Source organism: Elaeis guineensis, chromosome 7, assembly GCF_000442705.2.
Source record: "Elaeis guineensis isolate ETL-2024a chromosome 7, EG11, whole genome shotgun sequence".
In the NCBI taxonomy this organism is placed as follows: Eukaryota; Viridiplantae; Streptophyta; class Magnoliopsida; order Arecales; family Arecaceae; genus Elaeis; species Elaeis guineensis.
In genome coordinates this window covers 16,643,370-16,670,655 of record NC_025999.2, presented here as the reverse complement: position 1 = coordinate 16,670,655, position 27,286 = coordinate 16,643,370, and the positions used below count along the sequence as shown (strand labels likewise).

Genomic DNA, 27,286 nt, shown 5'->3' with positions numbered 1-27,286 from the left:
TCCCCGATGCGAGAACTCCCCTCCCACCCCACACGCGAGAACTCCTCTCCCATCCTATGCGTGGAAAGGTTAGTGAGATTTTTTTTTTTTAGTTTTCAGCACCAAAGTCACCATATGGTAGGGTGACTCTATAAGTCGCTCTTCCATAAGACGGGTCTCTACTTGCTCACTCTTTCTTTCACATGGTGTAGATTGTGATGAGTCAGCACATAAAATCGCTCTATCATAGAACAACTTTATTTTGAATAATATTTTAATAAATAATTTTGAAACGATATTATTTTGATAATTTTTTTAAAAATAATATTATTTCAAAAAAAAAATTCATTTGGGACCATCAAATTATCCCTTCTCTTCGTTGATGCCTCATGCATGTGTATGAAACGAATATCCCTAATCTTAGGCAGAAGACTTTCTCCCATACGTTCTACATGGATTTCAAATTTTCAACACCCAAAAAGGCCAAAAGTGACAAAGATTACTTTAGTGAATGGATTGTATTCGCATTTTGATCTGGAACCCCCGTCTGACTGCAACTTGGACTCAGTTCCATGCCAACTTCATTTTGCTGGCTGCAAATTTACTTGGCTTGCCAAGGGAGTCTCCTTGCTTATTCACTTACATTATTACATTCCTGTTTGAGAGCACCAATAAATTACTTCTGAAATATATCCATACATGGCTAGTGAGAGAGGAACGAGAGAGCGGTTGAAGGGATGGAGTTCAACAACTGAGGAAAACTTTGGACCTGTACACTTAATCACCTCCGAAAAGGTATCCCATATATTTCAGAACCTTCCATCCTGTCACTCTTCTTTTATTTGATCCATGGCTATTTGAGTAGTTTATCCATGGAAAGTTCATATCAACATTCAAACAGGCATTACAACTTCACAGTTTTTCGAAAAAAGATAGTGGCTGCTTGGTTTTCCCTGCAAAATATAAAATTTCCAATCCCCCACAGCTGTGCATTGATATTAGTCTGTGAACATATAAAGATCTAAACGAGCAATCAGGAAACCTGCTAACATCAGTCTATCATTCTTCCAAGGAATGGCACTGTCACTAAGTTTCCATCTGTTACATTTATTAACAATTAGAAACAAATTCTGAGGCAATTCCACATTTAACACATCACAGTTTCTGGAGGTCTGTCATGCAAATAGCTGAGAGAAAAAAGTGATGATTTGATGTCATATTCCCAACGAACTTGGTAAGTATGGAAAGTAAATATCTTATATTTGAAGAGATATTTTAAAAGCCAACTCTCCTTGCTCAAGTGCACGTGAAAAACTAGAACAACATAATAAATAAATTAAAACTAAAAGGAAAGATTAAGGTGCACATTAGACCTGTATACACGCAAGTTCTTTCAGCTAGTTTGCAACTGGATTCTGTGGTTGAGAGATCGACTTCAACATCTTATACATCTCAGAGCAAGCATGAGCAAAGTCGGACATAGCCCGGAAGAGCTCAGGCAAATGTGTCTTAAGACTTCCAAATGATTTCTCCCTCACCTGTTTGCACAATTTCTCGTGGTTTTCCTCCTCTTCATCGAGCCGGCTCTTCACAGTCTCTACCGCAATCTTCCTTTCTACAACAGGGTCTTTTTGATCAGCTCCCTCACCACCCTCTTGCCCAGCCTCCTCAGATAGTGCTGCTCTTCTATGTGAATACTTGCTGTACCAATCCTCAAATGCCCGTGTCTTCTTCAGATATTCCTTACGGGTCTCGTTGCATTTCTCTTTCTGCTTCAACTCCTCCTGTTGAAGTGTCATTATTGTGTTAATGACTGCTGAAAAGCTAAGAATAGCACTCTTGGCCAGCTCATCTGGAAGTTTCTCAAGATGGTCATGCCATGCATGCAGGAGGGCCTGGATAGGGGGTTGATGTGGCCTTGGTGGAGATGACACTTTCTCCTTCAAGCTACTTTCAATGGGGATAACGTTTGATTTCAGCCAACTACTAAGAGCTTGGATGTAATCTTTCTGATGGCTCACAAGTTTATCAAACTGAGAATGCCACCCTTTCACAACGTCAAACAGCTGCATCGTGCGCTTATAATGATGTTGACTTGTTTCCTTTGGAGCATTTGAGATGTCAAGGATTTTTAGGTTTAATACAGTCTTCAGCTGATTGTCATGGTGCACATACATGGCTTCCCACATTTTGGCCATCCTGGCTTAAAGAAAGATATGGAACAAATACAATATACCTATATTCAGCTGTGAGATAAATGGAAGTATCTTATCTAAAGCAAATGCAAATCAACCAAACATATGAGGGGCCAATGCTTTGTGTAGTTGGATCATGACTTGCTTTGACATATGGCATTCAAAATGCAGATAATGGTTCACTCATATGCAATTGTTTTCAGCCAAAAAATGTACAAGAGATACGAGGTTAAAATGCCCAGAAAACAAAATTGCTTATAACAATGATCAAAGCTAAAACCATAGTTGTGACAAAGGAACATAGAACCTTAAACATGCAAACCATAGTTGGTCATTGGTGCACCTATATTATGATGCTCTGCTTCCAGTATTGTTCTTTCCAAACCTCCAAATCAAAGGAGTCAGGATTTAAGGTCCATCTTGGATAAAACCACATGGAAAGAAGTTGGGGTGAAACAACAATACAAAGCTAAAAATATGCTTTCCCCTTCTAAACTGTGCTCAACTATTCCAATAACATTGTTTCTAATCATCAGAGTATAAAGTTCTATCTTGCTAATGTCCTCTCTTCTGGCTCCTTCAAAAATACTGGCTTCCAATTTACAAATCAAATATGGAAACAAGTGAAGAGCATCATTCTATTTTGCATCAAAAGCTCGATATTGTTTTTATTGATTATTATATTCCTTTGAGATAAAAACTAAAGGCTTGTTTGGCATCATTCTAATTTTCAGTTTATAGTTTTTAAAAAGTGAAAAAAAAAAAATGAAAAGTGCGGCAATTTTATTGTTTGCTACTTTTTTAGTTTTTAGTTTTTAAAAACTATGGTTAAAGATTTTGGAAAAGGAGAAAGCTAGAGAAACCAACTTTCTCTTCTGTTAAAACATCTTTCATCTACCCCCACTTTCTTCTTCTGAGGCCCAACCTCTTCATGCCTAGCCCTAGCTCCACCCTGCCATGTCTCCTACCTTGCCTCACACCACTTGGGCCCTATGCGAGCAACCTTCCCCTACCCTGCTGCTCCCCACCCAGCCTCACACTACCCCATTCCTTTTTACAAGGATCCTCTTCCTTGAGCTCTCCTCTCCCCTCTCCTCCCCACCCTTCCCGTCCCTGAGTTGCCTCTCCTCTACATGCTCCTCCAGCTCCATCACACCCTTCATCGAAATTTTCCTTTCCTAAAGCTCCTCCCTATCCAACCTACCTAGCTGTACCCCATCCTAGAAAGCCTAGCTCCTCCCCGCCCAACAGCGCCTTGCCCCCTCCCCCTCCCCACCCACACCCTCCCATAAGTCTCCTACCATAAGCTCTTCCTCTTTGATCAACAAAGATTTGGCTTAACAAGGTGGTGGGAGTGGGAATGTGGGACAATGAACAATCACCCTCTCTCCAAGCTCCTCCTTTATGATCGACCAAGATCTAGCTCAATGGTGAGGTGAGTGTACGCGCAGGGGCAACATCAAAGTTCTCTCCCTCCTTTTCCCTTGCTACCCTCAACCTTCCTGAACCATCTAAACATATTTATCTATTTTTTATGGAAAAGAAATAATGATTGCCAAACATGTTCCTGTCTCTAAAATTTTGGAAGAAAAAACAAAAATTGTATTTTTGTTTTCAGCTTTGGAAAAAAAGAACTTACAATATTGCCAAAATGCCAAGACAACCTAAATATTTATTTTTCCATTGATGAGTGGGTTTGTGGTAAAAGAAAAGACCCAATCTCCAAATACCATAGATAGGGATATGATCCATTAATGATGATCCTCTCAAAGTGGTGCCCAAAGAAAAAGCATGATCTTTGTGTGAGATATATTTTTAGATGCATTCTTTTTTTTTTTAATTCATGCATCCTTAGGTATACTTATGTTATCATGTGATGTCTAAAAGGCATTAGATATCCAAGACCCATAGGAATATGTTAAGAGTCGATTAATTTGGCCAATCAATGAAGAACAAGATTCGCCATCTCGGTACCAGACCCTATGCCGATACCATCCTATTACGGTATTGGTATGTGGTTTGATACAATATGAGACAATTGAGTATTTGCTACAGTATGGTATGCACTGTACCAAACAGTACATAGCGATACTACAAATCATGAGGGAGAAATAAGACTCCAATTCTTTATTTTTAAACATATTTTGGGGTTGTTTGGGAAACTAAAGAAAAGAGAAAAAAAAAAAGAGTCAAAGGATTTCCAAAGGAAAGGGTAAATTTAGCTAAATTTGGAGAACTTACTCATATTTGTTTTGTTTTTCAAATACCAAATTGATGGAAAATTCAATTTTTCCAAAAATTTTTCATGGCTATGGATGAGATTAAGAGATTTCATTCTAATGCATGCTAATTATGGATGATGGTTGTAAGGTAGTGGCTCATACACAACGTCGTACCCATGATTCTTTGAACCATCCCAAATCGGACGATTCGGGGCATGTCGAACTGCCCAAAACCAGATAGATCGAGACATACCGAACCATACCAGTGGCTAATCAATTTGGAACACTGACAAAAATAGAGCTAGAAAGAAGGAAAGAGAGGAAGAGAAAAAGGAGCGGAAGGAAAAAGAGGGAAAGACTGTCGGTGGCCCTTGTTTCAAAGCCGCAGCCACTGCGAGGTGGATATGGGCCATCCGGCAGCCATGATCGCTTCCTTGTTGCCTTTCCCTCACTACGCTTTTCTCCCTTCCCCTCTCTCTATCACTTTCTCTTCTCGCATCTTGTGGAGGACCGTGGAGCCCAAAGAGCCTCGGAGGCCCTCCAATGGCCACCACTGGCCTCCCTTTCCTTCCCTCCCTCCCCTCTCTCTTTTTCTCTCTCTCTTTTCCTCCTCGATTCATCCTTTATTTTTATGTCAATTTGGCCCCAATATGGGGGCATACCCACTTGTACCGTCGATCAGTCGACATGGGGTCCAGTTCCGAGTCTGTCCTTGGTCGTACCTCTATGATCAGTAAATGCTGAGCAAATATGCAAAGCCAACCTTGACTATGGCTGCCCCTTTTGCACTAAGCCATGTACTAGGTGTAGACACTCCAAGCTATAGTAGAGGCGAATCACTTCTTTAATTGCTTGCATTAACCATCAGATACAAGCTACCCAATCCTAATCCTTAACCCTTACCTTGACCTAACTAACCCAACCACAAGGGCCAAACACATCAAAACAATTACATAGGATTCTACAGATGCAATTGAAATTAAGCCTACCATGGAACCAATGTAAAATTGGAGTAAGATTGGATGTCCTGAGCTAATTCATGGATCCCTTTATATTCTCACTCCACGAATTTCCCTCCTATAATAGGTATGTCCCAGTTTGAAATCCTCCTACATACATAAGGGTGCACCTTGATAAAATCATCCCATACTTAACCTCCAACCATCTCTCCCTATAGGAGACCACTTGCCAATGAAACCCCTCTCTTGCCACCGCAATGTTCTGCAAACTAACTTGATCCCTCATCTGCATCCTCTTGCCATATATCCCCTCCACCATTATCCTCGGTACTCTCCTTGCACCAAATCTTGTTCACAAGACAAACCCAATAAATCCTTTACAAGTCATAACGGACCTCATCTATTCTTGATATTAATCCCATGACATCCACAACATCCAAGATTTGTCGTATCAACCATACCACATTGTATCAGTAACATATCAGTTTCATAGTGATGTTTGATTCGATGTATGAGCTGAAACACTGTTCATACCGAGTTGAACTATCCTAAAAGATTTTATGTCCTGACAAGATGGGGGCATCCCAACGATCCCATCCCATTCCTATGAGGAAATGGGACCAATACGAGCTCGAAACTTTGAAACACATCCATGCGAGCAGAGAGAAGAAAAAGGAAAGAAAGAAAGAGACATGAAATGTGAAAAATGTAAGGAAAGAAGAAGAAAAATGAAGGAAAGGGAGAAGAAAATGAAAGGAAAGAGAAAAAAGAAGAAAACAGAAAGAAAGAAAGAAAGAAAGGGATAAGAAAAAGAAAAGGAAAGAGGGGAAGATAGAAGAATAAAAGAATAAAAGGAAAGAAAAAAGAAAGAAAAAAAAAAAAGAAGGGGAGAGACACGATGGATATCTATTGCGATGCATGATCGGGATAACTACCAGGATGGAATGGGATAGCGGGGCATTCCATTTAATAGAGATACTAGGACATCTCTATCCTTAAAATCTTGCTATCCTATACCACTTGATACCTACCTATGCTATCCGGCTTTGAACAATACTATGGCTAGGAGTGGAGAAAGTGTTCATAGCCTATCTTGGTATTGGGTGCATACCACATAGCACTAACCAAGGTTGGTTGTACTAACACGAACTGCTTGATTCGGGGAGTACCGAACCGAACCAATCCTAGCTTCTAGATCTTACTAGCCTAACTCTCCACTCTTAAACCACCCTTTGTCCCCCTTACACAATCCTAGCCTCAAATTCCTAAAGAAACACAACACACCCTTGATGCATCCTAACCCTCCAACCTAGCCACTTAATCAATCCCCTCCAAAACACTAGAACTAATAGAACTGAGCCATCTATCACCTCTCCTCAACCATTAGATTTAGCACTATCCTCTCCCTCTATAAATCCTAGCCATTGGGTTATCAATCCTCCCCCATAAGTACCCCCACTCCTCTCCCAAAAACCACACAAATTCTTTAAAAATTAGGCCAGAATTAGCAAACCCTAGTAAAACCCTACCACCTTGAATCCACCAAACCCTAGACCAGCACTGATTTTGATCCTCTCTCCCTTATGTCCTTTCAATGCTTATCCTTAGCCCTCCATTAGCAATTGTCTTAGGATGAAGGAGCTCTAAAGGGTTCTTGGGCATTGACATCCCTCGTTTCTTTCTTTTTCCCTCTGTTTCTTTTTCTTTAATTTACTAGCATGTGTGGACCCTAGAATGAGTTAGGAAACCAATACCTCCTCTTAGGACAGGTGGTAGGGTACGCGTTTAGGTCCTTCCCCATCATTATCATAGATCTTACTCTTGGCCTTATCTATATTAGGATCCTAGGTACCTAAGCTAGGTGGTGATTCCAAGGTCCTAAACCCAAGGAGACCAAACTCGGTATTGCAAACATGTGAATGCAGTAATTGAAGTCCGTTGTATGATGAAGACATGAAGTACGTGAAGCACATAAGGCAGCTCTAGGAGAGCCATTATAGGTAATGAGCATAGGTCACGTATTTACAACATCTGCAACTTGATACTCCTATGTAAACACTTCAGAAGTCCCTTATTTTTCCATAAGTATGAAGCTTATTTATGTTGCTGATGTGCACTGATACTGGTGAAATGTTGAATGGAATGGAAAACTTCTTGAGACTGCAATCTATATGCCAAACAAAGCTCACCATAGATATTTAGGATGATTCATGGTGCTAGATAAGGGCATCTTTGATTGCAGGAAAGTGTACAAAAGTCGCTTTCTCGAAGTCGGCTTCAGTCCACATAGTTGTTTGGGTGGCAAGGGAGAAAAACCGAACTCACATTCCCAACTTCAGATTGATGGGAACTGAAGTCACTTGAAAGTGGGTTAGCAGCACATCTAAGGGTTCCTCACATATAGGAAACATGGCAGCCTTCAGTTTGGCAGCAAACCAAACAGCAGAAGTGCATACTTCCCTGAAGTACACTTTTTGAAAATGCCACTGTCAAAAAGTGCCAACTTCCCACTTCAGTCCACTTCCTGCAACCAAACAGACCCATAGATAAATAAAACATCCATCCCTTGAGGACATAATTTCGCACTAACATTATCTAAATTAAGGGGAAAAGATCAATTTCGTAAAGTGGTACATCCAGCTTGCTAATTGTGCATCCTTTGACAGATTTTTTTCATGCAAGTTTATCCCTTGTTAAGGGACAATATGGAAAGCATGCCTTGCTGGCCTCTGGCCAGCATAGACAGGACGCATGCTGTTGGTATATTAAAGATGGTTCAAATGTGTCAAATTGTCAAGCTTGAGGAACAAATATCTTATCCGAAAATGAGTTCCTTTCTTACAGTATGCATAATGTGAGAGGTTGAATGGGGTTCAGATGAGGTCACCATTAGCAATCAACTCATCATTTTGTAGATGTAACCACATCCACAAGCAGTTTGGTGTTTGGTGTTCCTATCTATACATGCCAGTGCATTGTTTGCTGCAACTTTCAATTGGCTCGCTTTTCCTGGCTTATATGATAACCTGTTGATGTATTTATTCTAAAACTGACTTTTTTAGCTTCTCACAGGATCATGAAATTCAAATGTATGCCAAAGATTTGCAGGGAACTGCTGTTTTACTCTGAAAACCATTGTAAGGAAACAAGCATGAAGACATAATTATAATAACACACTTCTGTGCAATTGTGGTGGACTCAACAGTGCACAATAAGCTGAAATAAATCCAACAGCTCAATAGAAACGAAATTACAAGAGAATATTGCAAAAATAAAGAGCTATTGATGGTGTAAGGACTGATGCATTCATAGTGGAATAATTTGAGTTCTAAAAGTGAATCAAGTAAGAAAGATATCATACTAGTTTGACAAAAAGAAATTTTTCGAAGTATTTGGAGTACATTTAAAATGCAACAGATTATTAGTTAGCTTTCACAAAACTAAATATGACAATAAAAATCAAAGGTCAAAAGAGCTAATTTAGAATTTGATTCATAGGGTTCAAGATGGGAAGAACTTTAGAGAAGTGGCAATTGAAAAGAGAAAGGTTTCCAGAGATTGTCAGACACAACAGAAGAAAACAAATGTAGAAGATTAGCTATATTGCATACAGCAAAATGAGAATATAAGTATCATTAAATAAAAAGTTGATCAAGAAAAGAAACTGAAAAACATAATTTTGAGGAAAAGCTACTCCAAAATGCAAAAAAGGGGGGGGGGGTGTGGGGGAGTGATTCTCTTCAACATGACTTACCCATCGACAAGGTCCACTAATTTTGGGTATAGCTGATTATCTCTCAGGCATTCAACTTCTGATACTGTTGAATCCATTGACTGCATATCAACTATATATCTTGTATGCAAATGACTTACGGCTGCTTTAGTTCTTTCTAGTGCTTCAGCACTGACACTACGTTTCTTTTGCCTATTCAGCAAAGCAACCTTCCTTTGATATTCAATTTTCATAAGCTCACCTGCCTGCCTTACACGAATTAAGTTACCATTAGATTCAGATTTTGACAGTCAGGAATAGGCAAAAAAAGGGAGAGAAAAGAATGTTCTCTGCAAAAACAATGAGCAATTATAAGCTAAAAGAAATACATTCTAAAGGCTAGCATAACTCCAAGTCTTTAGCAGCAACAATTATGGTTAGCATAACTCCAAATCTTTACAACTGGCTGAAGACAAATAAAAAAGATATTTTGGTCGACCAATTGATGAAAATATTTGCACTGTCAAAGGATGATAGATGTCACCCTGGGTAAAGCTTTGGCTTTGTCAATTTTGACCCAAATTTTAGAATTTCAGTTGAAAAGGTTGACTAAAACCAAAAAGAAAAAAAAAATAAGAGAAAAAAGAAAGAGGTCATGACTAACTTTTTTTACTTCGAGATACCTCAGATCATAACTTGTGCAGCTAGAAACAAACTTATTGATGATGTGCACTAAATATTACATGAATGCACCAATCTATTTAGAATCATGTCTCCTATTTGGTAAAAAAACTGAGGACTAATTACAAGTTGAAAGCAACAAAGATCCCATAGATCATGCTTGCTTTTACCAAATTTACTTATTTAGAATGTTTTCCCGCAAAAAAAGAAGTAAAGAGCTTTAACTCTTCACATCGTGATTTTGAGTATTAATCCATCCCATATATCAACAGGGAGAGGCATCACAAAAAATGGGTGTCAACAATCCAGTCACTTGCTCTAAGGTTGCGAACCAGCTAGTTTCAGAGGGAAACAAAAGGGGCTGTGAGGTGATACCAACAGTTCCACATTGTCTCCAAGATTTTCTAGAACAATAAAAAAAGGAAAAAAAAATCCCCTAATCACCCCCAACAATCAACAAAAGCTCATTTCAATTTGTTTCAGTCACTTTCTGCCAAAACTGACCAAATCGTTCGGTTTTGCTTGGTTTTTGGACCATTTCAAGCCAAAACTGATCTTTTTTTCAACCTTGCTTCAAACATTACATATCAGAACAAGTGGATCATCTACAAATATGGATGATAAGACTAAATAGAGATCCACCATTACACATATTACTCAAAAGACCGAAGGGTCATAGCCCAACAAAATTTGTTATACAGTCTGTACTAGTTCACAATTTTAATATCACACCGGTGAAATGCCAAGACTATGCGATAATCCAGCTTTCCAAAAGTACCTTCAAGTAATAAGCAACAACACTAATCAGACCTGTAAATACCATTTGCAAGTCCAACAGCAATGAACCTTGACTAATGATCAAAGGCTTCCATACAGAATTGTATCACCCACATACCAACCATTACAGTAGTGTTTTGGCAAGGTATCTGTATCGCACCAAGCAAGGTTCACTGTGCTAGTACCGCAACCTGGACTGGTCAGCGGGTGGCACAATTCGGTAATGCCCCCATGCCGTTTCATACTAGGCTTGGACCAATACAGCAGAGAAGGCGAAGGGAGAACGGGAGAGAGGAAGAGAGAGGGGGGGAGGAGAGGGAGAGGAGAGAGGGCCATTGGAGGGCCGCTGTGCCACTGCCGATGCTGCTAGAAAGTCGGAGGATGGGCTCTGCCCTCCTCCGGTCCTTATTTCTTTCTTTTATTTTGCTTTTATCGGATGAAGTTGGAGCCCTCCAGCACGCTCCCCCCCCCCCCCCCCCCTCTTTCCTTCTCCCTCTCCCCATCGTTCATCGCTTTCTCGTTTCAATTACTGAAACCATCCCGATCTGCTGCTGATATGGCTTAGTACACTCTAAATTGGACAGTTCAGGACAGTTCCGCGATCCTTGGCACCAAGGCTTAGTTTAGTATATGAGCCAAATCAGTTTAAACCAAGCAGAACAGCCGCATACTGCCCAATTTTGGGATGCACCATGGTTGAGACTTGAGAGTGAAAAAAGTGTTCAAAACCTATGTTGCTATGGGGTGGATACCATACTGAATTGACAGCATAACGTTACAGTTTTCAGAACCGATTTTGTGGACTTTGCTCATGACATTGGCGCCATGTCAAGGTGTCTGTAACTGCTTTTGAGCATTTTGGAAATAAAAACACAATATGTATGTCATTTAGGTATGAAAAGCTGCATACCTATGTGGTGGGACATGGGCATTTTATATAAATATTTGGGTTACTACATCAATAACTTATGAAATCAATGTTAGCCTTACTAGAGGTGGTGTCTAGCAAGAAACCTTCCATAACTTCGAATGTCAAAGTTGAATGATGATGTAATAATTGCTCAGTCATATTGCATCTTATAAAAAAGAACCAAATATTTCGGGTGTTAAAGGTTTTAAACACTTCAATAGAAGCACTAAGAGGAAACTTACTTACCATTCAAAAAAATAGATATGAAAAGCATAACTCTCAGAGTTCACTTGAATAAACTCTGAACAATACCAACATCTCTTCTTAATTGTCAAATAGGGGGAAAGTATTTAAAAAGGTGGGGACAAGGAAGGTGTCGAGACTCTCACTAGTTCACATTGCAATCCTTCAACAACAATGCCTATACCTCATGTAGTTTTCTTAAATATATAAAAAGGTAAAAAATAAAAAATAAATGCACATGAAAATAAGCAAGATAAACGATTTAATTATTTCTGCTCTAGGACTTGTTTTTCATACAAATGCTTGTAAGTTCCCATAGGACCCATACCAATGTTTTTAAGGATCCCGATATCAAAAAAGAACTTGCTTTAGTTCAATATCATCATGTTTTGATATTTGCTACAAGATTGAAGTGCATAACAACATATCAGATCTATCTAACCCATGTCCACACTCCACATTCAATGATAGTTTAAACCATCCATTGTACTCACTTCCATTGGTTATGGGCATAACCAAAGCCCAATGTGAATGATCAAAAATGTAAAATAAAGCAAGTATATGCCTTTCTTTATATTATGCATACACCTATGTTTAAGCTTATTGGAAAAATGAGCTCCAAAGTGTCTCATAAGTGCAGTGTGAGGAAAGTTAGGTTTCAAATAAGCAACATGAAAAATGAAGAACTATGTGAACAAGATTTACAATCAAGATTCGCTTGCTCGAAACCAAATCCCGTGCTGGCCAGCTAATGATATGAGTCGGTACGCCCTTATATCAGACCATACTAAGCCCGAAGACATGATAACGAGAGAGAATCAGAGAGAAAAAGAGAGAGGGAGGAGGGAGGGAATGGGAGAGAAGAAAAGAGAGGCTGGCGAAGACGCCGGCGGTGGCACTAGAGGCCCTCGAGGGCCATTGAGGCCTCCGGAGCTCAAAGGTCCTTTGCGAGAGAGATTAAAGAGAGAGGGAAGGAAGAGAAATGGAGGAGGTGATGGAGAGGCTGTCGGACGATCGTCGAGTATCTACTGTGGCCACCGGATGGCAAAAATCCACCCCACGGATGCCGCAGTTCAAAACAGGGGCGGCCATGGTAACCACCCGACGGCCCTCCGACAACCTCCCCATTGTCTTCACCTCCCACATTTCTCTCCCTCCCCCCGCTCTCTCTAATCTCTCTTGCAAAGAAATACAGCCTGAGACACCTCGACGGCCCACCGGTGGCCTTTCCATTTTCTTCTCTCCCCTCCTCTCTCGTCCTTTCTTTCCTTCTCTTTCGCTCCGTTTTTGCTAGCATTTTAAATCAAACATCTGAACCGCATCAGTTGACCGCTAATACGGTTTTGGCATGCCTCAAACAGCCCGATGTGAGACAGTTCGGGGCAGTTCGGCATTCCATGATTACAATCATTTAGAAGGATATATAGTTACATACAAACATGTTATTGTAAATAGTCACATATAAACATCCATAAGGCAGTTTATATAGGAGCTTTGAAAATAGTTTAGTAATTTAGCAAACTTGCAAAATGCAAAAACAAAAAAAAAGAAAATATGAAATGAAATCAAAGATCATTTTCCTTATTGATGAACTAACTTTTGATATAATGAAATTAAAAAAAAAATGAAATAGGTCTCGTAAGCCAAATGCAGTCCTGGATTTCTAGCAAAAATGATGAAAATAGGCATACACACATGCAGACAACTTACATGGTACAATGTGGCAAGAATAGAGGACAATCACCATCCTCTCTTCACCATCCTCTCTGAAGAGATGTGAAGAGATATTCCAATTTTCTCAAAGCTCACAAACTAACAGCTCTTTCTATCTCTTGACTTTGATCCAGGAGGATACCAGACCAGTTATGGATAACTCTAGCCTTCCCAAGTAGGTTTGGATAAGGTCCCGAAGCACGATCCAGCATATCCAAGACTCAATCACAAATCTTAACTTCCACGGGCCATAATTTTTTCATCCAACATCCAATTTCCGCATGCCAGGCACTAGGGGTAACATCGAGCCAAGTTGAGTCGAGTAGCTAGAAGCTCGAGTTCAACTCGACTCAAAATACTCAAATTTCAAACTCAACACAAGATCAATCAAGTCTTAATATTCCAAGCTCGAGCTTGGCTCAACAAAAAATAGGCAAAACTCGAGATTGACTCGACTCGACTCGAATATCTACTGAGCCATATTCGAGCTCGAGTTCAAGCTCGAAATCAAGCCTTAGCCTACTAATAATATATACATTAATATATATATATATACTAAATAAAAATAATATTATTCAAATATATATATAAATTCGAGTAGGCTCGCCAGCTTTCGAGCCAAGTATCCTACTACTCGAGCTCGACTCAAAAAAATCATTCGACCAACTTGAGCTCGACAATAACCGAATCGAGTCGAGCTTGGAATCGAGTTGAGGTCATGAAGTTCGTGAGCAGCTCCACTCATTTGCACCCTTACCAAGCACCAAAACGAAGCTCTTGACGAGGTACCGGATGATGCATCAACCTTGATAGATTTGATGTATGCACCAATTGGGAACCTAAGATGACTTTTGGATCTCAAAATAGGATGGTCAAAACATAAAACATCTTGTTTGGGCCCATCTCTCAGTCCAAGGAAAATTGGGTGAAGCGGCTCAAGACAAACTTAATGCAAGAGTAGAGAACCAGCTTCAAAAGAATTTTAGCATTTCATGATTATTTCCATTGGTGGTGGCTATTTTGCAAAAGTTGTAACATCTTCCAACTAGGAGAAGAATTAGACCTGGATGGTGTAAGTGTGGATCGGGTATAAATAGAGGCCTTATAAACCAAATTTAGGGATGCTGAATGAAGAAAGAAGAGGCCTAGACCCTACTTTCACCAATTCTCTTATTCTATTCTACAGATTTGAGTTATATAGGTTGAAAATCTCCTTCTTTCTCCCAACTGAAAATCAAACTCATGAGAGACAAAACAAAAGACATAAATATTTTATTGATTGAGATAGATGTCCTTTGATGTTCTTCCAAAATCTATTCCAAGTCATATTACAAGGAATATAGGCTCTATCACAGATTTTTGTCCTAGTTAATTAGACTAGAGGACTTTCTTGTCCTACACAAACTATGACAACCTATACATTCTTCACTTAATATTACCAAAATAACAAGCATAAGCCAACTTGAAATAGAAACTAAACTGACTTAGAGACATCCTCAGATGCTAGTGGTTTGTGTAATTTCAGATCTTTCAAAACTAAATTTAGTTTTCTTTGGCTTTATATTATCAAGTCCAGCCTGGTTTCCTTGGACTCCATTTCTTGATAACCTTGGGAATGTCTTTCACATCACATGTGCATTACACAAATGCACACGGACATGCATGAGCAAACAAGCATGCGGATCCTTCTTGATCAACAAGCATTCCATGTAAGTGGGATAAGCTTTGTGGATTAAGGTATACTTCACCAAAGTAAGAATGTCTACAACTGATTCTTTGACTCAATATCAACTTCAACGAAACCTCCAAAAGTCAGACTTGAATTCTTGGCCAAGATAACCTCAACTAGATGAGGGTACTACCACAAATCCTACAAGAACAGCCGCAATATAGAGATAACTATCTTATGCAATTGGCTGTTGATGGATACAAGTAGGCTAAATCCCAAATGTAAATAAAAATATATGCTCACATACAGTTGACATGCTTTATACTACATTTACAGTCAATAATCTCTCGGGTTTGCCATACCGGGCCGAACCGCCCGGTACGAGGCGTGCCGAACCATCCCGGCAGGGAACCGAGACGGTTCCGGCATGCAAAACGGTACATGCCATTGCCGGGAAGAAAAAGAGAAGAAGAGAGAGAAATAGAGAGAGAGATGGAGGAAGGAAGGAAAAAAAAGGAAGGGGATCTGCCGGAGGGGCCGCCGGAGGCCCTCCGGCGGGCAGCCATGATCGTCGGGTGGCGGAACGGCCTCCCGCGGCTCCGCGCGGGGAACAGGGGCGGATCGCCCGTTTCTCAGATTTTTTTTTTAAAAAAGCTTTTTCAAAACGAAGTCGGCAAGTAGTTTACCGACTTCACTTAATTAAGTCGGCAAACCACTTGCCGACTTCATTTTGAAAAATTTTTTAAAAAAAAAAATCGAGAAACAGGGGCGGATCGCCCTTGTTCCCCGCGCGGAGCCGCGGGAGGCTGTTCCGCCACCCGACGACCACGGCTGTCCGCCGAAGGACCTCCGGCGGATTTCCCTCCCTCTTTTTCTTTCTCCTTCCCTCTCTCTCTCTATTTCTCTCTCTTTCTCTCTTTTTCTTTCCCGGTTTCCTTCGTCGGTTCGCCTCGGTTCGGAACGGAACGGAGGCGTGCCGTATCGTACCGCCGGCCGGCCGATCCGGCCACCGGTACCGGTACAGGAAACTTTGATCTCTCCTCAAACTGAGTACAAATAAATAAAAATTGTATGCTATGGACTTAAAACAAAGATGAATGTGAGAACTCATCAACATAACTAGTAGTTCATAAAGAAACTGAATTTTGGAAACTAAGTTTTTGACAAAGTACAGATGAAAGAAAAGTGAAGACTCAAATAAAACAAATAAAATAGATTTTTGCAAGCTAATGGTTTTGTTAGGTATATCTAACTCAATGTAGTTTGACTGTTCATGGAAAAGCAGGTTGCAAACAATTTATCAAGCAAATGGTATCACATGGAAATTACAGATAAAGTAATAATTCCAGATGTGGAATCATAGGGTGCTCCCAATGCTGAAACTAGAGGGAAGAACTTTGAATTACATGATGGGGATTTGCTCGGGCCTGCAAGTCTAACCAGCACAACACATCATTGATAATGCAATTTATCAACGCATCATTCAGCAGCAGATGTGCACAATTTTCAGACATGCACATTATGAATCATCAAGGGATACTATCCTCCAGTATTTTTTTGAGTAAAGACATCATCATCTAGTCATAAGAAACTTATAGAAAACTGAGTATTGCTTACAAGTCAACCTGGTTCAAGCTTCTTTTCACCATCTCCTTTTGTCACTCACGCCACTCAGGTACTTATTGACTTACTAGTCAAGGGTCTAAACCATGGACAATTGTTAAAGGAGCATCAGAATTCAAAACACATGATTATTCAGCAACAATCTTTTTGTCTTTTGTTCTTAAATGCTTCATATTTACAACCCCCTGTTACAGAAGCTAATGAACCATCCACCAAAGTTGCTGAGGCAAGGCTTGCTCACCCTCTTCCAATGAGCTTACTTCTCATGCATAACAGAAACTATTAACTCTTCAATAGCATTCTTTTTGTTTGGTCAATGCTCCTGTTACCTCCTGCCCTGTCCCTCTACCTCTCTCCTTTTTGCATTGCTTCATTATTCTTACGTGTATATTGCTTCTTTTCTCTTGCTATCCTTTCTTTCCTTCTTCTCTCTTTTCCTTTTTCTGAAGTCTTTAATTGGTTGTTGTGTTGTACGGGAAAGGCAGTTGGAATGCCTCTAAATGTTATGGGGTGCAGAAAAGAGGTAGGCAAGGAGCTCTAGGCATCTATGAAGCATGGACATGGATAAGGGTTACAGATCCACCAACATGGAAAATCTTGAAAAAGTGTGATATTTTAGAGCTATAATATGGTGCTTAACAAATAAATATTTATCTAAATGTATGTAGGAAAGCATCAAAAACGCACAATGGTTTATCAAATAACATAGTTTATACTTCCAAAAATATCATTAACATTCAAAAACTCCATTTAGTCATCATTCAAATCAATAGACTATAATCTGTATTCCATAGTCCATACAATAGTAACAACATCGCAAACTCCAAAATTTATCATTCATCATTCGAAAAAGGTCAACATTCATCCAAAAAACATAAAGCACTCTCTCTCTCTCTCTCTCATTTTTAGAGGTATGGGAGAAGCAGCTCGAGCATATCTAAGAAGTATTTGAAGACTTTTAGAATTTTAAAAAAGAATACTTAAAAAAAGTATTCGACATGTGCCTTAGAAGAACTGTTAACTAACCAAGTGAGCCAAAAGCTTAAGATAATTGGGAAAGGGTCCACAATGTATATCAGATTTAACACCCCCATCATGTGCAGCTAGAACCACACATGTGGAGCGACCCCAACAACTAATATGAATCGAGAAAACAACCACAATAAACTAGAATGAGTCAGAGTAATAACTAGCCTAATTGAATAAATAATTTGCATTGAGTGGATCGAACTTGTGACCTCCAACAAATCTAAATTTTGATGCCACGCTAACTAACCAATGGACCCCAAAAGCTTAAGCCAATGGGTAAAGGGTAAACATTGTATATAGTAAACAATCTTATTATTAATTTTCTAGGTCAATATGTTCAAAAAAATGAAGGAAAAAAATATTTATAAACTTTTTTCTTCCCTATTACAAAGCTAACCAACTTCAATTAAAAAAATGAATAAGGAAGAAAAGGCAACCAAAGGTTAGATCACCAATGAAGAGAATTGAAAATTTATCATATACCTTCACTTCATCATATAGTTTTTTCTCCCATGCCAACATCTTATCCAACACAGTAGCAATAGTTTCCCATTCATCATTATCAAAATCATCCCTTCCATCAGCACGAGGTATGCCCTTGAATGACCTGTTCCATGTGATGACTTGCATGACTCTTGCAGAATGGTCAATGTGTCCTATGAACAAGGAAACATACAACTATTATTAAAACACAAATAACGATTAACACAACACAAATAACGATTAACACAATCTCTATCTGAGAACATTCACGAGAACAAAGTTAAGTAAATAAAACGGACACATGGGAGATAGAAACAAGTCAGTTGCTCACCCTTATATAAAAGGGATACAAGGCATGAGTAGTTCAATTTTGGTTAGGCTTCACCAGAGAATTCCAGCTAACAAGCTAGACCAAGTAATTTGTGGATCAGTTTCAAACTAACAAAAGTCTACATAGGCTTGACCTAGAGCTCTAAACTATTATTAAATGAATATTTACCCACACATTTTATCATATTTAACTATATATTGTCCCTAAATCTAACATCCTTGATTCCACCTCTTTCCCTCCCTCATCTTTCCTACTTCCCATCTTCTCTTAAGGGTCAATAACCTTCCTCTTCACACTAAACACCAGGGCATTGCCAAGCATCCCCCTATCCTCCTCTCCGTCCCTTCCCTTCTCTTTCCCTTATCTCTAGATCCCTTCATCATCACTAGACACTAGAGCTCCAGTTGCAGTGGTTAAACATCAGAGCACCAGCTGCTCTAGTTAGAAACCTAAGCACCATCATTGCCAGAGTACCTCTCCTACTCCTATCACATGTTCCATGCCCCATTTATATTCTCTTTCACACTATCTTTCTTGGACTCACTGCCATTGACACCTTCATTGCCCCAACCATCTCCAAATACCTCATCACCCACTGCAAGAACCTTTGCTGCCACCAACTGCTATACCTACATCTCTTTCTTTGTATCATGGCTACGAATGGCATGGATCAAGCTAGGGTTTTCTCAAGTTTGGCTAAGCCACTCCTGTGCCAAAAATTTTACAATTGGATCATGCTCAAACTAGTGAGACTTAGCCCAAGGATGGATCAGGCCAAGCCCAAGCCAACATTTAAAACTTGATGATTAGTCATAGCCCAAACTAAATTTAAACTTGCCTTGTTAATGCCTGTGTCCACTCTGTAAGCCAAAAGAAGCATTAGATTAATCATAGAAGATTGCTATGTGAAGGCTTCCAAATCTAGCAGCATGTGGCTTCATTATAATGTTCTTGCACTATATATATGGTAGAAATCAGGTTTTCACAAAAACTATCTATTAGCATCCATTTGTTGTAATATGCTCCTTCATCAATGAAACTTTTCTCCTATTCCTTGAACATTTAAATTCCTAGTGAGACAGCAAAAGAAATATAGGTCATTGTAATTTGACAGTTCATCAAGGAAGTTGACCTTTTCAACTTAAGCAAGATGTCCGTACACCATTGTGGAAGACTATCTAAATCAAGGATCGCAAAATTGGTACCAACAGACATGCCTACAAATGACCAATACAATATGATACCAGTCTGTACCATACAAAACCGCAGCATACAAAAACAATGGTGAGGGAGGGGGAGAGGGCTGGAGAGGAAGGAGAGGGAGGAGAGGAAGAAGGAGAGGGAGGGGGAGAGAGGGAGGGAGAAGGAGAGGGAGGAGACACCTAACCAAAAGCTTTGAGAGCTTCACAGCAAGGGAGAGAGGCCAAATCCATAGTCAACATTGTCATTGTCACTATCCATCGCAGTCTCCCTACTATACAATTGTGCAGGGAGGAGATCAAGGCCATCATCCAACCCTAGGCTCGAAAAAGGAGGATTGGGGAAAAGAATGGTGGGAGACTGGAGAGCAAGGGAGGGTGGAGAGAGAGAGGCCAAAGGAGGAGATAGGAGAGAGGCAAGGGTTTCAAAGGGTGCATGATGGGCAACAAGGGTCTTGAAGGATCTACATGGAGGGAGAGGGAGAGGGGACAGAGGGGTTGGAGGAGGAGGGGGGAGAGAGAGAGAGAGAAAGAGAGAGAGGCAAGGGTTTCGAAGAGACTCTACGTCGATGGTTTTGAAAGGACTCCACTTTGGGAGTTGTCCACATCATCCATAGGGAGGGATTTACAGTTTTGAAAAGACTGAACCATGCTCGTAACCAGCCGGTCCAGTTCAGTGTGCCCCAAATTGGTTGGTTCAACCCAGCTCAGCAATCTGATCTAAATGATTCCATTTTTACTGGCATGTGGTTGCATAAAATACAACAGCCATTTTCTTGCTGATCTTTGACCATGGAATTGGAAATAAATTTGTTCAGAACAACTCAACATTCTGGTGCATAAAGTTCTTCGAGCATCAAAGCTATTTGAATTTGACATGACAAGGCCACCACCAAATTATAATGATACCATCCCTAAATACTTTGAACAAAGACCAAAATTTTACCCCTATTTCAAGTTAAGGACTTAACATGATATCTTTTCTTATATGTAAATTCTATAATTCTCCATATTTATTAGTTTCTTTACTTATTTTACAATGCATAAGATTGTATTGGTGCTATCGATGAAACACATTCATGTGGTGGTTCCTATGAATAAACAAATTTCATATATAGGGAGGCGATCTTATTGCACACATAATGTTATAGCAATATCTGGGTCTGGCAAGTGTTTTACATTTGTATGGATTGGGTGTGAAGAACTGCTTATGATAAACATGTTTTCATTGAGGTTTTTTGGAGACCAAAATTAAATTTTCCTCATCCAAAAGGTGGTGTGTAACAACTTTTATTTCTAACTTTATGAGTAGAATGAATGATAATTCTATTTGACATAACAATCTTTGTACTTTGGAATAGTTAAATAATATGTTATTAAAGTGGGATATCCAAACATGAAAGTGTGCTTGGCCCCACAAAAAGGATAAAGATCTCATGCTCCTCAATTTCACATAGAAATCAAAAGAAGGGTCCAGAATGAGGTATTCAACCAAGCTCATGCATCACTTCAATACATTTGGAGTCCAAAGATGGGATACATTTAACCAAATGCCTGATATCTGGATGACAAAACGATAATCATTGTTGCTAGCATGGCAACTCACAATCCATTAGAAAGCATTCAAAGTAAATGAGGAGTTTGATAAGGATGATAATCATGATAATTATATACCGTTTGTTGTGGGTGATATGGCCCGTGAGGAGATTATACAAGAGCCTCCATCAAAAATTGTAGCACAAGATGATAGCTTCATGGTTCAAGTGCATGAAAATACACATAATAATTTAATATAATAGATAGGTATTGGAATGTCTTCTTTTTTGTTGAAATGTATTTGACGATTATACAATGTTATTTTATTTTATTTTATTCAGACTAGCTTTAAGCAAAAAAAAATTGTTGTATCGTTTTTATGAAACTCCAATTGCATTATGGTACTCATTGCCTTAGAGCCAAACAATTTTAGAATCATTTTTGGGTCTTTGTCCTTTTGGTCATTCTGTCACCCCAAAGCAGCTTTTATGTTGGCTAGCGAAACACAAAGCAAATCACTTCTACAGCTTTAGAATCGCTTTTGGATCTTGCAACCAAATACTTTTACAACAAAACTATTTTGTCCAAAAGCATCTTTTAACCTCAAAATGTAACTTTTGCTAAAAATAGCTTCTATGCCAAATGCTATAGCATCCCCAACCAGAGCCTTAGCTTAAGGATAGATCAGGCCAAGCCCAGCCCAATATTTAAAACTTGATGATTTTTCATGGCTGAACCTAAACCTAAACTTGCTCATCGATGTCTTTTTTGTCTACTCAATAGAGAAATTGGATTCATCTTAGAAGACTGCTATTTGAAGCAGTGTTGACCAAACCGACCCGAACCAGGAGGTTCTGGGTGTGCCAAACCATACTAGTGACATTTTGGTACGATTCCGACAAGGAATCCGAAACACCAAAGGAAAGAGAGGAAGAGAGAGAGTGAGAGGGGGAAAGAAAGAGAGGGAAAGGCGGGGGAGACCGTCAAAGGCGACCAGAGGGCCATGGATGACCGTCGTGCATAGGAGGATGAACTGGAGAGGGAAATAGAGAGGGAGAGGGAGAGCCGGTCGTGGCCAACAATGGCCGTCGGAGGGCTGAAGAACCCCCGGAGAGTCCTCCCCCTCCATCCGATTGAAATAGAGGTGAGAAGCCCCCGTTTTGATCCCAATTCACGATCCTTTATTTTTTGCTATTTCACAGTGAAGTCGGCAAATTAGTTGTCAACTTCATCGTGAACCAGCGAAAAAATAAAGAATTGCGATTTTACGATCGAAAAAAAAAAAAAAGCAAGGCTCTCCCTGGCCCTCCAACGGCCACCACCGATCATGGCCAGCTTTCCTTCTCCTTCCCCTCCTCTCTCTCTCTCTCCGAGTCACCCTATCCCACGCACCATGGTCGTTCGTGGCCCTCTGCAGCCCTCCAAAGGCCATCATCATGGCCAGCCAACCTCTCCCTCTCTTTTCCTCCATCCCTCTCTCTTCCTCTTTGACTCTCCCTCTCCTTCATTTTCTTTGCTGTGTTGGTTCAAGCCTAATCAAGGTTTTAAATCCTGTGGGATAGAGATGTCTCGGTATCTCTATAGAACAGGACATCCCGCTGTCCCGTCCCATCTTGGCAGCTGTCCCAGTCATGCATCCCGATAGATATCTCTCCTTATTCTTTCATTTCTTTCCTTTTTTCTTTTCTTCTTTCTTTTCTTTTCTTCTATATTCCTTTCTTTTCTTTTCTTTTTATTTCATTTTCTTATCCCTTCTTTTTTTTTTTCTTTTTCTTATTCTTTCTCTTTCCTTTCTTCCTTCTTTCCTTTCTTTTTCTTCTTCTTCTTTTCTTTCTTTTTTTTCCTTTCTTTATCTTCCTTTCTTTCTTTCCTCTTTCTTCTTCTCTTCCTACATAGATAGGTTTCGAAGTCCCGACCCCGTCCCGCTCCCGTTTTCTCACAGGAACAGGACGGGATGGCTAGGATGCCTCCATCCGGCCAGGACGTAAAACCTTGAGTCTGGTACAATCCAATACGAGGATGTACCAAACTATACTGCCGGCTAGCCAGCATGGATTCGGTTCTAGTTCAGTGAACCTTAATTTGAAGGCTTCAGAATTAGGCATCATGTGGCTTCACTCTAATGCTTTTGCATCATGTATGGTAGAAAATCAGCTTTTCACAAAAAACTTAGTCATTTAACATCCATTTTAGTAGTATGTGCCTTCATCAACAAATCTCTCCTCCCTTTCTAGGACATTTAAAAGTGCTAGTGAAACTCCAAGAAAACTAAAAGTGTCATTGCAATTTGATAGTTCATTAAGGAAGTTGACCGTTTCAACTTAGCAATATATGCACACACCGTTGTCAAAGACTATCTAAATAATTCTATTAGATGCTTAACCCTATAAGCTGATCTCCGACAAACATCGCTCATCTAAAAAGTATTAAGATCTTCAAATAGAACTCATATCCTGCAAAACCATAGATTCCTTATCTAGGAATGTACTTGTATTCTTGATACTATACCTTTTTCAGGAAATCTCATAGGGCCCTCAAGTACAAAACTTAAAAACCATGTTATTGAACAAGATTTTCCGACATTTATAATTGCCTCCTCAAAAGTTTGACCATAGACTTTCCACTTGCTGCTTCTATGAGCTTCCTACTTCAAAAATTTCTTCTTTTCTGTGTTCCTCCACTATGAAGCTTTGGAAACCAGGTGAAAATGCCTCGCATATACAATACAACCTCTTTTCCCCTTTTTTTTCTTTTTCGAGGTTATAACATGATGATACATCCAAGACACCTGGCACAATCTCACTATAATACATTTTGCTTTCTACCCCTTCTTGACCCAAAATAATTGCACCCAATAATACACTCAATAGGCTTTTTGAAGTAATGATTTCTATGTGGCACTAAATAGCATTACCCAATTGGAAGACAAACTTGACTGAGAGCTGACAACTTTAAGGGTCCGTTCTTTTGTGGATAAAAAATTTACTTGAAAATCTATATTTTCATAAGTAAATATTTTCTAGGCAATATTTAGACTGAAAAATAATTTATCTATATTCTTTTACACATGAAAAAGTGGCTTCGGAATCTATTACCCATGTTCTTTTGCATTACTACTTTTCTATATAAATTGCTAAAATTTATCTATATTTTTTATAATATCCTTTATGCTTTTTAAGTTTGAAAAAAATGGACGATTGAGTTATTAGGTATAGAATGATATATGCATTGAAAATCGAGATAGGGCATTTTAGAAATAAAATTAAATGGATATTCTATTGACTGATGGAAAAATGATTTAGCCATCTCTTAGGTAGGTAAGATTTACCCCTCATTTCATAGATAAATGCTATCCATGAAAAATAATTTATCCATCTTAAAAAACATGAGAATATAGATAAGTTGGTCAATGAAAAAGTTGACCAATATTTTCATCATATTTACCCATAAGGTCCATTCTTTTGTGATAAAAAAATTATCTGGGAATCTATATTTTTTTAGGTAAATATTTTTTTAGACAATATTTAGAAAAAAAAATAATTTACACATGTTCTCTTACTCATGGAAAAATGGCTTCGAATAATGTTACCCATGTTTTTTTACATTACTACTTTGCTAGATCAGTTGCTAAAATTTATCTATATTTTTCATAATATCCTTTATACTTTTTAAGTTTGGAAAAAGTGAATGATCGAGTCATTGAGTATTGAATGATGGAGGCATTAGAAATAAGCATGGGAAATTTTAGAAATAAAATTAAATGCCTCTATGAGAAAATGATTTAGGCATCCCCTATGTATCCATAGAAAGTAACTTATCCATCTGGAAAAATAATGAGAACATGGGTAAGTTGACCCACTTTCTAATGATATTTATCCATAAAAGAACGGCCCCATAACAGGACCTGAAAGATTGCAACAAACCAACACCCAAAATAAAGTTCAAATTTAAGGTAAAGCGATGGAGGGGCATGGAAGTTCAAACTTCATGGGCTCAGAAAGAAGCATTGTGGGGGTTGGGAGGGAGGAGGAGGAAAGGAAGAGACGAGCACCTCTATTATCAGCGAAATTAGAGTGATAATGCAAGCGGGTGGCCTCAAGCATCTTCGACACTTCGTGAGTACTCTCCGACGCCTTGAGAAAATGGTCATCAACGTCAGTCAGGACCTGCAGCAGATCGATGCTGGGGGCTGCAGCCGCCACCATTTCCCCCCTCTTAGCATCTATGGGCGGCGCCGAGGCGGCATGCTGATGGTGCACCGCGCCACCCTGCTTTTGCTTTTTAGTCCCCATCTTCGGTGGCAATGGGGGTTCCAAGACCACCTTCACCGGCGTCACCGGAGGGTCATCATCGGCACCGACCGCATCGTGATCCACGGCGTGCGACCGCGAAGGTGGGGCAGATCTTTTGAAGCTTTCCCCTAGGGCCTCCTCTCTTTCCGGCCGGAGCTCCTCGGGGTGGCCCAGGGACTGTCCGCGCATGTTCTCATCCATGGCGAAGAAGTAGTCCCAGGTCGACTCCGCTGGCATTGGCGGCGGCGGCGGTGCGGGAGAGGGTGAGGGGCTCGCGGCGGTGGGGCGGCGTTGGCGGCGGTGGTCGTCCAGGTCTCCACCGTCGCGGTCCTCCGCCGTCGCCGCCGACTCCTCCTCCTCCTCCTCCTCGCGGATGGAGGCGTCCAGGTGGGACTTGGAGGGGAACTTCGTGGAGGGGGGTAGATCGGGCATGCTGATGGAGCGCTGGAGAGGGGACGGGGAGAAGTCCGGAAGCGGAGGGGGAGGGGGAAGGAGGGTGTCCATGGGAGGCTGGACGGCGGGGACGGTAGAGGCAGCGGTGGGCAGTTCGGTTGCAGCGGCGGAGGAGGAGCCGGGGGCGGAGGCGACTTCACCCTGGCCGAACTCGCTGAGGGCGGCGCCGGTGTTCTTGAGGGCGACGGCATAGGCGGAGTGGGCGGCGGCGAAGGCGTTGCGTGCGGTCACCGCCTCCTTCATCCACTGCTTCCGCTCCCGGCATCGGAAGACCGCCTCCTCGTTGTCCACCCGTGACTGCGCGCACCCCATTGTTTTCTCTCTTGGTTTTTCCTCATCCGAATGTTACGCTTATTTTGCCTCTAAGGCGCATGGGAGGTGACGGGATCCGGAGGGGTGCGGTGTGGTCACCGAGATGCTCGAGGGGGAAGAAGGGTCCAAGCTCCGGAGGGAAGGATCTGGTTCCGAGAAAAGCGAGCCGCATAAGCGGCGGAGCGCGTGCTGGTACTCTGGCAGCCTGCCGCCTCGCAGGGGCGAAGATTTAAAAAAAAAAAGAAGAAAAGGCGAGATGTGGGCCCACGGAATATAATTTTTTTTACAATTACGTCCAAAAAGCATTGAATGCACGTGGCTTGGGATGCCATTGTTGGGCCGGCAATTGGTCCGCGATCAGTTTGGTTTGGTCTGAGTGGTCATGTTTGCGGCTAAAGCTTGGTGGTCGATTAGCATGGGGCATGCCGGTACACGTTTGCAGAAGCTTGATAGCTTGGATTTGTATCCAGGTAAAATTTTCTATTACTTGAATGCCGGGACCAGATTCACTGGACCATTCCAATAATCCCTCGTCACATTGCCCTTTTGTATTTAAATTGCTCCAGGTCAAATGAAGGATGCTGTGATCTATCATACATATGCCTAGATATTTAGGTTAGAAGTGAAAGTAGGATAGATAATATTTATTTAAATTTATTTTTTATATTCAAATCTATCTAATTATGAATAAAAATTTGAGTATTCGATTAATATCCATATCTATATTCATATTCATCAAAATAAAATAAATATGGGTAGACAACTATTTTATACATATTCTAATATTCAATCCTATCTATGATCTTATTTAATTTTATATAATAATTATAAATTTTTAAGAGAGATATATAATAATATTAATTTGCCATTAATTTGATTTACGATCCATTTGGTAAGATCTTTGATTCTGTAGTTATTTAACTTATGTCTATATTTATCCATATTTTCATTATTTGATTTTATATACA

The 27,286-nt window shown here is 40.1% G+C and overlaps 1 protein-coding gene across 2 annotated transcripts; it reads right to left on the bottom strand.

The window, feature by feature from the left end:
- Window positions 1-1,218: 1,218 nt before the first annotated feature.
- On the bottom strand, window positions 1,219-26,529 carry LOC105060463 (protein ALTERED PHOSPHATE STARVATION RESPONSE 1). 2 transcript variants are annotated; one of them, XM_073260839.1, is made up of 4 exons: window positions 25,313-26,528; window positions 18,196-18,368; window positions 9,110-9,333; window positions 1,219-2,178 (listed from the first exon to the last, which is right to left on the bottom strand). In XM_073260839.1, exons 1-4 carry the CDS (start codon window positions 26,316-26,318, stop codon window positions 1,377-1,379), a joined length of 2,205 nt encoding a protein of 734 aa, XP_073116940.1. In that variant the 5' UTR covers window positions 26,319-26,528; the 3' UTR covers window positions 1,219-1,376. The 2 variants fall into 2 exon arrangements, with proteins under 2 accessions (XP_073116940.1, XP_073116941.1); XM_073260840.1 differs by lacking the exon at window positions 1,219-2,178 and adding an exon at window positions 7,559-7,879 and having other exon boundaries at window positions 25,313-26,529.
- Window positions 26,530-27,286: the final 757 nt, after the last annotated feature.